General features: G+C 43.2%; 1 protein-coding gene across 7 annotated transcripts in view; it reads right to left on the reverse strand.

The window, feature by feature from the left end:
- Positions 1 to 17,330, reverse strand: part of LOC116331049 (receptor-type tyrosine-protein phosphatase mu-like) — a 245,930-nt gene that overhangs the window by 184,384 nt on the left and 44,216 nt on the right. For all 7 annotated transcript variants that reach the window (XM_039617696.1, XM_039617694.1, XM_039617693.1 and 4 more), the window contains exons 3-7: positions 10,073 to 10,240; positions 9,886 to 9,995; positions 2,268 to 2,346; positions 1,478 to 1,593; positions 1,197 to 1,371 (exon numbers count right to left, since the gene is read on the reverse strand). In XM_039617696.1, coding sequence (XP_039473630.1) covers positions 1,197 to 1,371; positions 1,478 to 1,593; positions 2,268 to 2,346; positions 9,886 to 9,995; positions 10,073 to 10,240 — 648 coding nt within the window. The remainder of the gene's footprint in view (positions 1 to 1,196; positions 1,372 to 1,477; positions 1,594 to 2,267; positions 2,347 to 9,885; positions 9,996 to 10,072; positions 10,241 to 17,330) is intronic.

Genomic DNA, 17,330 nt, shown 5'->3' on the forward strand with positions numbered 1-17,330 from the left:
TACAGTCCAGGTAAAAGCACCTGCGGCGCTGCCAGAGCCCCGCCCACCATAAAAGACAGAATCAACATGAAACTGTTTAAAAGTCGCAAACTCAGATGCTCTCTGCTCGTCATCCTCCGCCTGCCTTTACGTTCCTGAACAAAGAGCCCTAACAGCTGGTAGCGCAGTGCTAGTTAGCATTACCCAGCATGGCGTGCAGTGGGATCTATTTCTGAATGTGCAGTTAGTGTGTCACAAACACTTTGTTGTGTGATGGAAGAGTGCGATATGAACTGTTGTCTCATCAGTTTGTCATGATATAATCAGAGTATGAAGCGGGTGCTCCACAGCGCCTCTGGTGGCTGAAAATATAAAACAGCGCTGTGTGATCCCTCACAGCACACACAGATTTTACATGTGACACAAATACAGAAATAATGAAGTCCAACATCCATGAAACCATCACAGGCTGCTGATCGATTACTGATAGATCCAACTGATCTGCTGTGATTTCTCTTATTTAGACTGAAACATGCTTGAATGCAAAATCAGCCGCGAGCTGAGGGCTAAACGCCATTGAGACTAGCACCTCCTCATCCCGTGTTCCTCCGACTCTTCAGCGTGACAGGGGAGGAAAACAGCGTGGATGAAAGCTACGCTACAGAGACGCCTGACGGCTCCGTCGCACCGAACACGGTGCGTTTAACGAGTCATCATTAACATGCTGTGGGCCCGCGGCATGGGTTAGGGCGCCAGCGCTCTGACAGGCAGCGACAAGAAGAGGAGGCTTTTACTTTGGCATGATTCATCTTCACAGAAACACTCTGACAAAATGCCGCCAAGTCTCCCGCCTTAAAACGGCACTCTGACTTTCTAATGAGGCCCTCCTCTAACCCCGCAACACACACTCTCACACACACACACACACACACACACACACACACACACACACACACACACACACACACACAGTCACAATAAACTCTTCCTCGTTTCACGATGGAGTCATTAAAATAAAAAACATGACAAACTGCAGCTTTGATCTGCAGCGAGAGACAGACGAGTGAGGGAGGGGGATGAGGAGGAGGGACAGGTGAGGAAGACGGACAGGTGTCCTCTTATGGAAGACATGATGATCAGTTTTTTAGGCTTCACAATTTGGAAGATAAAGTAAAATATATTAAGAGATTATCAGTCAATAAAAGGGCAGCACTCACGTTTGACTGTAAGGTCAGCGTATGAGGACACGCCCACCCCTCGCTCTGATTGGGCGATGCAGCGGTAGCGTCCAGAGTCTCCTTTGGTTGTGTTGTCCACATTGAAGCTCGCCACGTAGCGCCGAGCGTTCAGCGGTTTGGTTTCCCGTACTGCGGCCTGCCGACTGCCCATTCCCTGCCGAGCACAAACACACAAAGTGAAGCGGCCGCATCCACACACGCAACGTGCAGTCTTGCCGCGTGGCCCTCATGTTACTGATTATGGATTACTGATGGATCACCTGCAGGTACAGCAGCAGGTTGCTCTGCGGACGTCCGTTGACGGTGCAGTGAAACGTGGCTGTCTGTCCTGCGTTCACCTCCACACCTTTGATATGCAGGAAGTGAGGCGTGCTCACTGAGGACAGGAACACGTAAAACACTGAGGTCAGAGGTGACACACTGATGACATCACCTGATTGACCATCCTATGGCAACAGTGAGTCTTCTCTCCTCTGATCTCTTCAGCCAAAGAACAAAAATCTCTACGATCCAATCACAAAATGGATTCTGGAAGATGCAGGTCAGTGTGTGTGTGTGTGTGTGTGTGTGTGTGTGTGTTTTCAATCAGTTTATTGAACAGTGTTGAGGTAAAGGCAGCCAGAGAGAGAAAGTTCAGTTCAAAGATGTTTACTCGAGGTTTTTCTTCCATCAAACAGATGTGTATACACACACACACACTTACTACCCTATGTGTGCATACATGTGTGTGCGTGTGTGTTGTGTTCACATAACAAAACAACATAAAAAAAATGTGAGTCTTCAGTTGAGCAAGTAGATAAACAGAAGGATGGATCAAAGTCCATGCTAATCAACTTATATTTTAATGAGCTCCCCTGCCTCCACACACACACACACACACACACACACACACACACACACACACACACACACTGTGACCTTGATTCTACAATACCGGCTTAACTTTTAACATTGTTATCCAATTAAGTAGCCAAATGTCGTTAACCAATTAGGAGCTTGTTCTACAAGGGGGCGGTGTCTTCCCATGTGTGTGTGTCTGTGTATACTTACTGCACTGGTGTCCCTGCAGTGAGATGTCCTTGATGGCCAGTATGCCTCTGTGACCGGTGCTGATCGCCTCAAACACCACCTGAACCACAGACCAAACACCAGCTGTGAAACCTCAGACCTGCTCCTGTTGAAGGTTTTAACCCTTTGACGTCCACGCATCAAGAGGCCGCCTGCTGAATTTTGTCTGTAAACCTACAAAATATTTCTCATCTTTTAGGAAACGGGAATGTTGCCAGGACCAGAATGGTTGATGAATTACAGTATTGTGAAGCACACATCCAGGCAGAGCTGATGTTGCTGTCTGTGCCTCGTCCTGCCATGAAACACCAACTCTGTCCATAGACCTCGCCGTCTCTTCTTTCACAACAATTTGACTTTTGTCTCTGGCACAAACACTTATGCAGTTACGGTCATTTAACTCTTTCATGCATGAATTATGACAACCTCAATCAGGATTTTTTTTCTTAAGTATTTTTATTCATCTTTTCATGCATAAAGATGAATAAAAATAGAGATCGAGGTTGTCATAATTCATGCATCAAAGGGTTAAATAACAAAAAATACAATGAAACACATCTATAGTAACATTACGACCAGTGGATGGGAGGGTATAAGGTGACACATCGTGTCCAATGTCATGTTTTATGTGCAAGTATACGTATAAGTATACCATCAACACTGACACAAATACAAGAAAACAGCATTTGAATAGCTGTCCACTGTAGTGACCACTATATGTGAAAGGGTTAAGAAACCATGGTAAATTGGACTAGTCGCACGTGTCAGATGTGTAGTTGTCAGTTGTCATGGTATCAGATGTGTAGCTGTCAGTTCTTGCATTGTCAGATGTGTAGTTGTCAGTTACCGTGGTGTCAGATGTGTAGTTGTCAGTTGTCATGGTGTCAGATGTGTAGTTGTCAGTTGTCATGGTGTCAGATGTGTAGTTGTCAGCTACCGTGGTGTCAGATGTGTAGTTGTCAGTTGTCGTGGTGTCAGATGTGTAGTTGTCAGTTACCGTGGTGTCAGATGTGTAGTTGTCAGTTGTCATGGTGTCAGATGTGTAGTTGTCAGTTACTGTCGTGTCAGATGTGTAGTTGTCAGTTGTCATGGTGAAAGATGTGTAGTTGTCAGTTACTGTCGTGTCAGATGTGTAGTTGTCAGTTGTCATGGTGAAAGATGTGTAGTTGTCAGTTACTGTCGTGTCAGATGTGTAGTTGTCAGTTACTGTAGTGTCAGATGTGTAGTTGTCAGTTGTCGTGGTGTCAGATGTGTAGTTGTCAGTTACTGTCGTGTCAGATGTGTAGTTGTCAGTTGTCATGGTATCAGATGTGTAGTTGTCAGTTACTGTCGTGTCAGATGTGTAGTTGTCAGTTGTCATGGTGAAAGATGTGTAGTTGTCAGTTACTGTCGTGTCAGATGTGTAGTTGTCAGTTGTCATGGTGAAAGATGTGTAGTTGTCAGTTACTGTCGTGTCAGATGTGTAGTTGTCAGTTGTCATGGTGAAAGATGTGTAGTTGTCAGTTACTGTCGTGTCAGATGTGTAGTTGTCAGTTACTGTAGTGTCAGATGTGTAGTTGTCAGTTGTCGTGGTGTCAGATGTGTAGTTGTCAGTTACTGTCGTGTCAGATGTGTAGTTGTCAGTTACTGTAGTGTCAGATGTGTAGTTGTCAGTTGTCGTGGTGTCAGATGTGTAGTTGTCAGTTACTGTCGTGTCAGATGTGTAGTTGTCAGTTGTCATGGTGAAAGATGTGTAGTTGTCAGTTACTGTCGTGTCAGATGTGTAGTTGTCAGTTACTGTAGTGTCAGATGTGTAGTTGTCAGTTGTCGTGGTGTCAGATGTGTAGTTGTCAGTTACTGTCGTGTCAGATGTGTGGTTGTCAGTTCTTGCGTTGTCAGATGTGTAGTTGTCAGTTACTGTAGTGTCAGATGTGTAGTTGTCAGTTGTCATGGTATCAGATGTGTAGCTGTCAGTTCTTGCATTGTCAGATGTGTAGTTGTCAGTTACCGTGGTGTCAGATGTGTAGTTGTCAGTTGTCATGGTGTCAGATGTGTAGTTGTCAGTTGTCGTGGTGTCAGATGTGTAGTTGTCAGTTACTGTCGTGTCAGATGTGTAGTTGTCAGTTACTGTAGTGTCAGATGTGTAGTTGTCAGTTGTCGTGGTGTCAGATGTGTAGTTGTCAGTTACTGTCGTGTCAGATGTGTAGTTGTCAGTTGTCATGGTGAAAGATGTGTAGTTGTCAGTTACTGTCGTGTCAGATGTGTAGTTGTCAGTTACTGTAGTGTCAGATGTGTAGTTGTCAGTTGTCGTGGTGTCAGATGTGTAGTTGTCAGTTACTGTCGTGTCAGATGTGTGGTTGTCAGTTCTTGCGTTGTCAGATGTGTAGTTGTCAGTTACTGTAGTGTCAGATGTGTAGTTGTCAGTTGTCGTGGTGTCAGATGTGTAGTTGTCAGTTACTGTCGTGTCAGATGTGTAGTTGTCAGTTACTGTTACACCAGCTGTGAAACCTCAGACCTGCTCCTGTTGAAGGTTTTAACCCTTTGACGTCCACGCATCAAGAGGCCGCCTGCTGAATTTTGTCTGTAAACCTACAAAATATTTCTCATCTTTTAGGAAACGGGAATGTTGCCAGGACCAGAATGGTTGATGAATTACAGTATTGTGAAGCACACATCCAGGCAGAGCTGATGTTGCTGTCTGTGCCTCGTCCTGCCATGAAACACCAACTCTGTCCATAGACCTCGCCGTCTCTTCTTTCACAACAATTTGACTTTTGTCTCTGGCACAAACACTTATGCAGTTACGGTCATTTAACTCTTTCATGCATGAATTATGACAACCTCAATCAGCATTTTTTTTCTTAAGTATTTTTATTCATCTTTTCATGCATAAAGATGAATAAAAATAGAGATCGAGGTTGTCATAATTCATGCATCAAAGGGTTAAATAACAAAAATACAATGAAACACATCTATAGTAACATTACGACCAGTGGATGGAGGGTATAAGGTGACACATCGTGTCCAATGTCATGTTTTATGTGCAAGTATACGTATAAGTATACCATCAACACTGACACAAATACAAGAAAACAGCATTTGAATAGCTGTCCACTGTAGTGACCACTATATGTGAAAGGGTTAAGAAACCATGGTAAATTGGACTAGTCGCACGTGTCAGATGTGTAGTTGTCAGTTGTCATGGTATCAGATGTGTAGCTGTCAGTTCTTGCATTGTCAGATGTGTAGTTGTCAGTTACCGTGGTGTCAGATGTGTAGTTGTCAGTTGTCATGGTGTCAGATGTGTAGTTGTCAGTTGTCATGGTGTCAGATGTGTAGTTGTCAGCTACCGTGGTGTCAGATGTGTAGTTGTCAGTTGTCGTGGTGTCAGATGTGTAGTTGTCAGTTACCGTGGTGTCAGATGTGTAGTTGTCAGTTGTCATGGTGTCAGATGTGTAGTTGTCAGTTACTGTCGTGTCAGATGTGTAGTTGTCAGTTGTCATGGTGAAAGATGTGTAGTTGTCAGTTACTGTCGTGTCAGATGTGTAGTTGTCAGTTACTGTAGTGTCAGATGTGTAGTTGTCAGTTGTCGTGGTGTCAGATGTGTAGTTGTCAGTTACTGTCGTGTCAGATGTGTAGTTGTCAGTTGTCATGGTATCAGATGTGTAGTTGTCAGTTACTGTCGTGTCAGATGTGTAGTTGTCAGTTGTCATGGTGAAAGATGTGTAGTTGTCAGTTACTGTCGTGTCAGATGTGTAGTTGTCAGTTGTCATGGTGAAAGATGTGTAGTTGTCAGTTACTGTCGTGTCAGATGTGTAGTTGTCAGTTGTCATGGTGAAAGATGTGTAGTTGTCAGTTACTGTCGTGTCAGATGTGTAGTTGTCAGTTACTGTAGTGTCAGATGTGTAGTTGTCAGTTGTCGTGGTGTCAGATGTGTAGTTGTCAGTTACTGTCGTGTCAGATGTGTAGTTGTCAGTTACTGTAGTGTCAGATGTGTAGTTGTCAGTTGTCGTGGTGTCAGATGTGTAGTTGTCAGTTACTGTCGTGTCAGATGTGTAGTTGTCAGTTGTCATGGTGAAAGATGTGTAGTTGTCAGTTACTGTCGTGTCAGATGTGTAGTTGTCAGTTACTGTAGTGTCAGATGTGTAGTTGTCAGTTGTCGTGGTGTCAGATGTGTAGTTGTCAGTTACTGTCGTGTCAGATGTGTGGTTGTCAGTTCTTGCGTTGTCAGATGTGTAGTTGTCAGTTACTGTAGTGTCAGATGTGTAGTTGTCAGTTGTCGTGGTGTCAGATGTGTAGTTGTCAGTTACTGTCGTGTCAGATGTGTAGTTGTCAGTTACTGTCGTGTCAGATGTGTAGTTGTCAGTTCTTGCGTTGTCAGATGTGTAGTTGTCAGTTACTGTAGTGTCAGATGTGTAGTTGTCAGTTGTCATGGTGTCAGATGTGTAGTTGTCAGTTGTCATGGTATCAGATGTGTAGTTGTCAGTTCTTGCGTTGTCAGATGTGTAGCTGTCAGTTACTGTAGTGTCAGATGTGTAGTTGTCAGTTGTCATGGTGTCAGATGTGTAGTTGTCAGTTACTGTAGTGTCAGATGTGTAGTTGTCAGTTGTCATGGTGTCAGATGTGTAGTTGTCAGTTACTGTAGTGTCAGATGTGTAGTTGTCAGTTGTCATGGTGTCAGATGTGGAGTTGTCAGTTGTCGTGGTGTCAGATGTGTAGTTGTCAGTTACCGTGGTGTCAGATGTGTAGTTGTCAGTTGTCATGGTATCAGATGTGTAGTTGTCAGTTCTTGCGTTGTCAGATGTGTAGTTGTCAGTTACTGTAGTGTCAGATGTGTAGTTGTCAGTTGTCATGGTGTCAGATGTGTAGTTGTCAGTTGTCATGGTATCAGATGTGTAGTTGTCAGTTCTTGCGTTGTCAGATGTGTAGTTGTCAGTTACCGTGGTGTCAGATGTGTAGTTGTCAGTTGTCATGGTGTCAGATGTGTAGTTGTCAGTTACTGCAGTGTCAGATGTGTAGTTGTCAGTTGTCATGGTGTCAGATGTGTAGTTGTCAGTTACCGTGGTACCAGATGTGTAGTTGTCAGTTGTCATGGTGTCAGATGTGTAGTTGTCAGTTACCGTGGTACCAGATGTGTAGTTGTCAGTTGTCATGGTGTCAGATGTGTAGTTGTCAGTTCTTGCGTTGTCAGATGTGTAGTTGTCAGTTCTTGCGTTGTCAGATGTGTAGTTGTCAGTTGTCGTGGTGTCAGATGTGTAGTTGTCAGTTGTCGTGGTGTCAGATGTGTAGTTGTTAGTCGTCGTGGTGTCAGATGTGACCCTGACCTCGGCTTTTGTCAGTTTTTTCTATTTGTGTCCAAAAAGAAAGAATCTTTGATGTAAGTCAATCTACCCGACTGGTATCACACTATTCAGGTAAAACCTCACTGCAGACATCAGTTCAGATTCTCTGCCTGTGAGTTTGATGACTTTAACGTCAGATCGTTTTCTTCATAGTGCTTATGTTTTCCATCTGAGTTTAACGAGTGGGCCCAGCAGGGCGCCCTGAAGAACTTCTAATACCATGACTACAAATTCATGAAGGCAGAGAAAATTCCCCCGCCAATGTGTCCTTGATAACCCTCTCTGACACACATTTAGCTGTGTGTGTGTGTGTGTGTTTGTGTCTGTGTGTCGTACAGTCAGCATAGAAAATGGAGTCTTACTTCCTGTTGCCGCCCATAACAGGAAGTCCTCCTCCCTCCAGTCTCTCTCAGATATGACTTCTCTTCCCTTCATTCTTCTCTCCTCCCTGCATTTCCTTTTCCAATCTCTCACTTCCTGATTCTTTCTTTCAGTCCTCCCCCGCTCCTCCCCCCTCCACTACCTAATTAAGCCTGTCACTAATGAGCTAGCAGTGTTGTTACCGTGGTGATGCAGCTAATTAGTGATGGCTGCTGTGATGACAGGATGGTTGTTCACAGCCAACAACACCTGCATGTGTGTGTCTGTGTGTGTGTATTACAATCTGTGTGTTACAGTGTGCATGTTTGTGTGTCTGTTACAGTGTGTGTGTGTGTGTGTGTGTGTGTTTGGCTCCCTGCTGTGGGACTTGATGGTTTGTGGCGTGCTGACCTGCAGACAGCAGTGTTTGTCTGTCAGACTCAGACAGATGTTCGACAGATGCAGCTGCAGTGACCGCTCCGTTGGCAGGGCAACACCTGAACATTGTGCAGGTGTTGACTTATCAGCTGAGCTAGCATGGTAATCAGTCTGTATGTGAAAGTATATAGAGGAACAGACACCGACTAATAAAAGAAAGTCTGAGAATCTGACTCTGCAAAATTCCCACTCCACCTTCTTGGCCGTTTGTTGCTACAGTGAGCTCACAGCAGCTATGTTATTGGTCACATGATGTCATTATAAATCGTCCAACAGCACAAACACAATGCAGAGGTCCAGTTTAGGTGAAGCCAAGCATAACTACAACCAGCTACTGCTGGTGACAAACTCATGGATGGGTTTAAAGGCCAAATGTAAATGAGGATTAATGCAGCACTTTTCCAGCATTAAAGTAACTGATCCAGAGTTCAAAGGTCACAGTGTGAAACGCCAGCGCTACGGCCAACCTGGACACAGATCACAAACTGGAGTCAGAAGAAACATTAATGGTCAGAGAAAGCCAGAGCAAGTCACCGCACCAAGCTTTCAGAGAATGCGGTTAGCTTCAACAGACCCGCCTCCAACGCAGTGGGAGGGGCCTCGTAACTTACAGGTAAGTTCAGGAAACATTCTCTCCCATAAAGTTGTTATGAGGGGGGAAACAGTCTGTGTATCAGGCTGTAAATATGTTTGTTTTAACATGGGAGTCTGTGGGACTGACTCACTGCTGCCCCTGCTGGACGTGAGAGAAACTGCAGGTGGTAGAGACATGAACAGCAACAACAACACGGAATCTATAAAGAGAGCTGCCTGTGACTGGTGGAGGTGGAAACACCTTTGTGAATGCTTTCATGTGTTTGTGTGATTTTAATAAGACCAGCGTCAGATCGACAATCAGCCGTAAGTGTTCAGAGCCACACGACTGAAACACAAAATCATTTCTAAAATGTTGGAAAATAACAGGAACAGATTGGGACGTGGAGTCCAGAGGTTGTGCTGTCGACAGGAGGAAACAATGTTTTTTGGCACTAGAAGGTTCCCGTGGTGAGAAAAACTCACTTCCTGCTGCTGCTCTGTACCAAGTGTGTGCGTGTGCGTGTGTGTTGAACCAATTAGCTGCAGCCCTCGTGTGGTTTGGAGATGACAGAGCTTTTAAAGCCACATAAAAGAGCTTTCAATACGGATCAGCCACATCCAGAGCGAGTGTGTGCGCACTCGCCTGTGTATCTCTGTGAGGACCACTGCAACTCTCAGGAGTTGCAGTGAGGACCTGCAGGCCGCTGTTTGGGACGTAGGGTCCAGACTGGGGGTCAGGGTTTGGTCAGTACCTCAACCACAGTCCTCGCAGTGATAGAAATACCAGCGTGTGTGTTATCTCGCTGCTTTCCAGCCAATCTACCAGTTTATTACCACCTGGTATCACACTATTCAGGTAAAACCTGTCAAAAGTAAACATGCATGTTTGCGTTAGGATGGTTTACCTGGTAGTGATTGGGCCAGAAGGTGGACACAGCAAGCTCCAACCCCTTCCAGATGTGGTAGGCAGGGCCTGATGAGTTAAAGACAGGAACTCCCAGAGGACTATTGTTCTCTGCAGGAAACACACACACCGTCATCATCTGAGAGCTCCGCCCACACTGACTAACCTGCCCCAGTGTTCCTGCGCACCTTTGATGTAGACGTTAAGCGTAGCGGGCACGGCACCCTCGCGCCCTCCGACCTGGTAAAACAGGAAACTGAGGCAGTGCGTGTCGTTTTCTCTGAGTGGCGGCAGTAGCAGCTGAGCGCGCTGACCACCATAGCGACCCGACGTGTTCACGAACAGGAAGGAGGAGCCTGTGGAGAGGAAGCAACACCTCATTATAAACAGGCAAGATAAAGTCCTTAAACAGTGTAAGAGTTCAAAATAAAAAGCATGTTTGTACAGAAATATGTCTTTTTATTTATGTTTTATTTACTTTAAATCTTTGTGTATTTGAACAGCACGTTAAGAAACTGAATGAGTTAAATTTAAAATGGTTTGAATGCAAAAAGTGTTAATAAACATGTTTATTAGCATGTTAATAAACATGATTAAAAACCATGTTAATAAACATCAAACTTGCTCCCGGTGAACATGTTGAGGATTAACACCCATCAAAACAAAGTCAGACTTTCAGCTCAATGTTTCTGATCATTTAATCGAGCGAATGCCAGACAGCACAGCCTCCAAAATAAAAGCATGTGTGAGGTCACAGGATGGAGAAAATGAAAAGGAGTGAAGACGGCGGGAAAGAGATGAAACAACAGGAGATCATCACTGACGAGAGGAGATAAGAATATAAAAGGTGCTTGTTAGTGTAATAAATCAGAAAATCCATAATTGATCTCTGTGTGTGTGTGTGTGTGCGTGTGTGTTTATGTGTGTTCCTGTCCAGTTATCTTTGTGAGGACTGAAATCTGCATTCTACTATACTTGTGAGAACCAAAAGTCACTTGTGAGGACACACACACTGGTCCTCACAAGTTTGAAGGCCTTTTTGAGGCTCAAAATGTGGTTTTAGTGTCAGGGATACAATTAGGTTATGGTTAGGTTTAGGGTAAGGGTTAGGGAAAGCATTATGTCAATGAAGGTCCTCACTAAGATAGCTGAACAGGCTTGTGTTTGTGTGTGTGTGTGTGTGTGTGTGACAACAAATGGCTCATTTTGTTGACAGTGGAAATCTGTAATTGGAAGACTTCAGAATAAAAGCGCAACGTTTGCTTTAAAGCTCTGTAACTCTGAAGGCACCCTCTTCCTCTGTGTGTGTGTGTGTGTGCGCGCTCTCATTAGTGTGTCTTCACATCTCCGTGTCACGACTACAGCTGTCAATCACTCGAGCTCGCTGCTTTCACATCCCTTCATGTTTCTGCAAAGTTTCTATGAAATTTAAATCAGTCGTCTTACAGCGAGCGTGTGTGCGGGTTGAAGGGCGTCTCCATGGTAACTGTACTGCAGTATTCCTTCAGTCAGCTGTCAGTTATGTTGTATCACTTCAATGTTGCCATCGCTTCATCTGCAGATGACTTTCTGATTGATCGATTGATGGTTTGGTGGGGTGGGGTCACTGTGGAGCCGTCACACATTTTCTTTGCTTATTTGGGACAAAACGCCGACTCGATAAAGAAACAACATTTAATGACTTTTCACTTATTTGTAACTAAAAGCCGAAGCTGTGGTTCTGATTTGTCCCACTGACTCCACGTTCACATAAACATCCTCACAGCCTGCCCCTTCATTACACATGTAGGCTTAAAGTTTGCATTATTAGGGGCGTGGCCTCTTTGACAGGTGGATGGTGATAGCTGTCTGCTAGCTTCACCTGAGCTGGATCTCTGGTGTGCTGTTGGAGCCTTTTAATGACATCATGTGACCAATAATATGGCTGCTATGAGGTCACTGTAGTAACAGAGCGTCCAAGAAGGCGGAGCTCCATGTGAATGACATCAGCAGGTATCGGAGTGTGTGTTTGGATGTTTCACACACAAAAGGCTTTGTGGCCACATGCCACTCTGTAGCTTCCCCATCTTTCAGAGCATTTTCCTGGGAAAGCTGACCGACCTTCAAATGATGATTTCCTTGCAGAGACGATTTTAACCTGAGTGTAGACTCATGTTTGATTTCATTTCATGGTTACCAGAGTGTTTTAATGTGTGTGTGCACGTGTCAGTGGATCAATAGACCTTGAGGAGAATCGATTAGAAAAACAAGAGGTTTAATCACGGAAGGAAGAGGAGGAGGAAGAGATGGAGGAAGAGGAGAAGGAGAAGGAGGGAGCAAGGACAATCCAGACTGATGAGGAGTGAGTGAGAACAAAAGCTGTGATGAGTTTATTCTCAAATCAGCCATTTATGCGTCTGCTGCTGATTAGTGTTTGTCTCACAGCTCGCGCCTCGCTCCATGTTTAACACGACCCAACAGCTGACTGAACCTTCATCTACAGCCAATCAGAAGACCCCGTTTGTCTTCGTCGCGTTTTCTCTGATGTTTTCAGGATGAGGTTTTCAGTTCTCTGGTGTTAAAAGACTCAGTTTTTTTCTGATTTCAGTTCAGATATAATCATAAAAAACTGACATAATACATTCGAACCATCCACCATCATCATCACCATCTTCACCATCATCAGCATCATCATCATCATCATCTTCACCATCATCATTATCACTACGACCATCATAACCATGACCATCATCATCATTATCTTCACCTCTATCATCATCATCATCATCTTCACCATCATCATCGCCATCATCATCATCATTACATGACCATCATCATCATCACCTCTACTATCATCATCACCATCATCATAATTATCATTATCTTCATCATCATCACCATCATTACCATCATCATCACTATCTGAAGGACATTTTTCAAACATCAAAGAGTCAGTAAAAAAGAGCAGAATGATTGGATGACGGTCCAGGGTCGTTTCCTGTGTGACGTGGACGTCTCTGTGTTTCAGTCATGTGATGCCAAAATCCAAAAGATTAGACAAGCAATTGGTATATCAACAGCAGATCCAGGATATGTACTGTGTCCACCGAAAAACTGTTTAAATACCATGAAACAGTTTCACCCTATTAACAGCAAAGACCTGGAGGACATCTTAGGTCAACTGAACTCCTCTTGCTGTTTAGATGTCCTGCCAACAAGTTTTTTCAAAAAGGTCACAAAGACTTTGGAGTCAGACCTGTAACAGATCGTAAACTTTTCTTTAATATCAGGTGTGTTTCCAGAACCACTAAAAACTGCTGTAATTAAACCTATACTGAAAAAGGACAATCTTGACAAGACACAAATGAATAACTACAGGCCGATCTCAAATCTCCCATTCTTAAGTAAGATCATTGAAAAAGCAGTTTCTCAACAGCTCAATTACTTCTTAACACAAAATAATTGCTATGATGCCTTCCAGTCAGGTTTTAGACAGAACCACAGCACTGAAACCGCTCTGACCAAAGTGTTTAATGACATATGTCTGAATACAGACAGTGGAAAAATGTCAGTCTTAGTTCTACTGGATCTCAGTGCAGCATTTGACACAGTTGACCACAACATATTACTCAAACGACTGGAGAACTGGGCAGGTCTTTCAGGAACTGTACTAAACTGGTTCAAAACATACTTAGAAAACAGGAAATACTTTGTATCAATAGGTAACTTCACATCTGAGCAGACAAGTATCACATGCGGAGTTCCCCAAGGTTCCATCTTGGGACCCCTTCTGTTCAACATTTACATGCTCCCACTGGCACAGATTATAAAGAACAACAAAATAAACTATCATAGCTATGCAGATGACACACAAATATATATAACAATGTCACCAGGAGACCGAGGCCCTGTACAGGCTCTTGGTAAATGCATTGAGGAAATTAATGACTGGTTGTGCCACAATTTTCTCCAGCTAAACAAAACAAAACTGAAGTAATAGTCTTTGGAGCCAAAGAAAAAACGATTACAGGTCACCAGAGAACTTCAATCTATACACCTAAAACCATAAACCAGGCGAGAAATTTGGGTGTAGTGATGGATGCAGACCTAAACTTAGAAAAACACATTAAGACAATAACAAAATCAGCTTACTATCACCTCAAGAATATTTCAAGGATAAAAGATCTGATGTCTCAACAGGACCTGGAAAAACTAGTCCATGCATTCATCTTTAGTAGGCTTGATTACTGTAACAGCATCTTTACAGGTCTACCTAAAAATCAGTCAGACAACTACAGCTCATTCAGAACTCTGCTGCTCGAGTCCCCACTAAGACCAAAAAAGTGGACCACATCAGTCCAGCTCTGAGGTCTTTACACTGGCTGCCTGTCCGTCAGAGGATAGACTTTAAAGTTCTGATGCTGGTCTATAAAGCCCTGAATGGTTTAGGACCAAAATACATCAGTGACCTCTTGACCCAGTATGAACCTTCCAGATCTCTCAGGTCATCTGGATCCGGTCTTTTATCAGTTCCCAGAGTCAGAACCAGACACGGAGAAGCTGCATTCAGCTTTTATGCTCCTTATATCTGGAACAAACTCCCAGAAAGCCTCAGATCAGCTGAAACACTTAGTTTATTTAAATCCAGGTTGAAGACTCACCTGTTCTCAGCTGCTTTTGAATAAAGCACCAAATCCACACTTTTAAGCTTAAATTTCAAAATTTACATTCTAACTACTGATTTTATCTACTGTTCTGATTTTATCTACTGTTTTGATTTTTGATTTTATATACTGTTTTGTTTGTTTGTTTGTTTGTTTGTTTGTTTGCTTGTCTTAATCAATTTTAAATCATGCTTTTTATCTATTTTGTTTTTAATGTCTCTGTAAAGCACTTTGAATCACCTTGTTGTTGAATTGTGCTATATAAATAAATTTGCCTTGCCTTGCCTTTCTTTGTTTCTGTAAAATGATGACAGCAGTTTGTTGGGTTTGTTTTTAGCCACTCTGCAGGATTAACTGTGTGTGTCACAGTTCCCAGCATCGTCATAGCCTGACAAACCCACAGTCAGAGCTCAGACTGTGAAATGGTCACATGTGTCAGCGTGCTGTCAGCTGATACATGTGAGCACCGAAACACCTTCATTCAAAGGTGAACGACGTCGCTGATGTGTGGATGAGTCTGTGGAGCTCCTTGGGATTATCCTGACTTCATTGGTCACACCTCTGTGTGTGTGTGGTTGTAGGTGTGTCAGGGCAAACACACGCATGTGCTGTGTGTGTCTGCTGTTTCCGTAGTAACTGAGGCATGCTGCAGAGCAAACAGCAGTGTGTGATTCAGCAGAGAAAGACTTCAGGTATGAGGTGTGAGTGGGCCCAAGGGGCCTGGCTTAGGGTCTGATCCTGTGAGCAAGGCTGGAGTCTGCTCTGTTTGTCTGCGTTTAGGTGCAGGATACGGGTGGAGAAAGACACTGGTGGGTGTGACTCAGGAGGTACAGCGTCTACCAATCGGCGGTTCAAACCCTGGCTGCTCCAGGCCAAAGAGTCCTCAAACAAGACACTGAACCCTGAGTTACTGCTGACGTATTCATGGGAGTGTGAATGTTAGTATTTGTATGAAAGTGTAAATGAGGCATGTTATGGTGGTGGCTACTTTCGTTCTATTCTTAACTACTTCGAATTATTTTTACATTTTTATTGACTCTTTTATCCTTTACACATATTGTTCTATTATACTTTTATTTGTATTTCTTTTGTTTGTGTCTTTTTAATGCCATCAACCTGCGAGCATGTTTGGTACTTTGCCATGGCCCTCATCTGTCTCTATTACTTATAGCTGACCCTCTTGTATGTTCAGCACTTTGGCATACCACTGGTTTTTAAGTGTGCTATATAAATAAAGTTTGTTGTTGTTGTAGAAAACGCTGCTGCTAATCAGTGAGTGAACACCAAACCGACCAATCAGAGCTGCAGGAGGTGGAGGCGCTCTGATCGAACCCTCGGCCAAACTTGATCTTCATCACATTCTCAAATTCAATTCAATTTTATTTATACAGCACACAATCACAACAACAGTCGCCTCAAGGCACTTTATATTGTAAGGTAGATCCTACAATAATACATACAGAGAAAAACCCAACAATCATTTGACCCCCAGGGCTCTAGACTAACTTTTTGCCACGGTTGCACTGGTGCGCCTAACTTTTTTTCTTAGGTGCACCAGCACAAAAGTTGGGTGTACCCAAATTTTTCAACTACATCGCTTAACACCACAGTTTTACATGTGCAGTTTTAAGGGGGGGGAAATTGCTGTCCATGTAGACAATATACATTTGTAAATGATTAACTTAACAATCTTGTCAACACAAAGTTCTTTATTTGGAGCACATTTCTACCAGAAAGATAAGTTACTGAGAAAGTGCTTGTGAATAAAGTGTGTTGGCACTCTTTGGTAGCATTGTAGACAATGTTAAACTTAATCATCACATTAGCCTCCTCTGGCGACCTGTTTGCTGCTGCCTGCCACTGAAAGGCAGTGGGGAGAGGGGACACTTGGGCAGTGCATTTATTGCAGCATATAATGTGTTTTCTGGATACACTGCTGCTTTTTCAGCATTCAGAGGTTGATAGCTCCGTGTCAGAGCTGGCTATGAATTTCAGACGGATCAGGCCTTAACAAAAAAGTTATCAATAGTTCTTTTCACCTTATCTTATTACCCACAGCTACATCCACTTCTGTCAGGCCTAGGCTGCTCACTAGGGCTGGGTATCATCACTGATTTCTATAATCCATTCGATTCTGGTTCTCAAAGTCCTGATTCGATTCAATTTAGCCTCAGACAGTCAGAAATATTATAATTCTGATCATTTATCAGCACTGATACACATGAGACTTCATCAGAGGTGTGAACATCACAGCAGATGCCTTTATGTCAAAGTAACTGAGAATAAAACACAGAAAAAAATGAAGGAGATTTTCCTGGTCTGGCGTTTTATAGAATAGAATAGAATAGAATAGCTTTTTATTGTCACTGTTACAAGAACAGTGAAAGGCAGTTTGGCATCTCTCCATGTGTGTGAAGTACACAATAGCGTAAGTATTTACACAATGACAAATTTACATTTACACAAGAAAGATATGTACAAGTTATAAATACACCTGCAAACATACACGCACATACATACATATATGTATATATACATATTTGCATCCGTACATGCATACACACACATATTTCCACATACACGCTTACATCTATATACATACACATACATGCCATCTAACTAGCAGGTGCATTGAGAGGTGCAGTGTGATCAGTGATATTGCACATTGAGTGTGTGTGGGGGGATGATATTGCACATTGAGTCTGGGTGGGGTGGGGGTGCTGTTGGAACTATACTAAATAATGTTATAATAAATAACATTATTTGAATCCGTGAATCGCTACCTTATCGTGGTGGAGGGGTT

Source organism: Oreochromis aureus, linkage group 9, assembly GCF_013358895.1.
Source record: "Oreochromis aureus strain Israel breed Guangdong linkage group 9, ZZ_aureus, whole genome shotgun sequence".
NCBI lineage: Eukaryota > Metazoa > Chordata > Actinopteri > Cichliformes > Cichlidae > Oreochromis > Oreochromis aureus.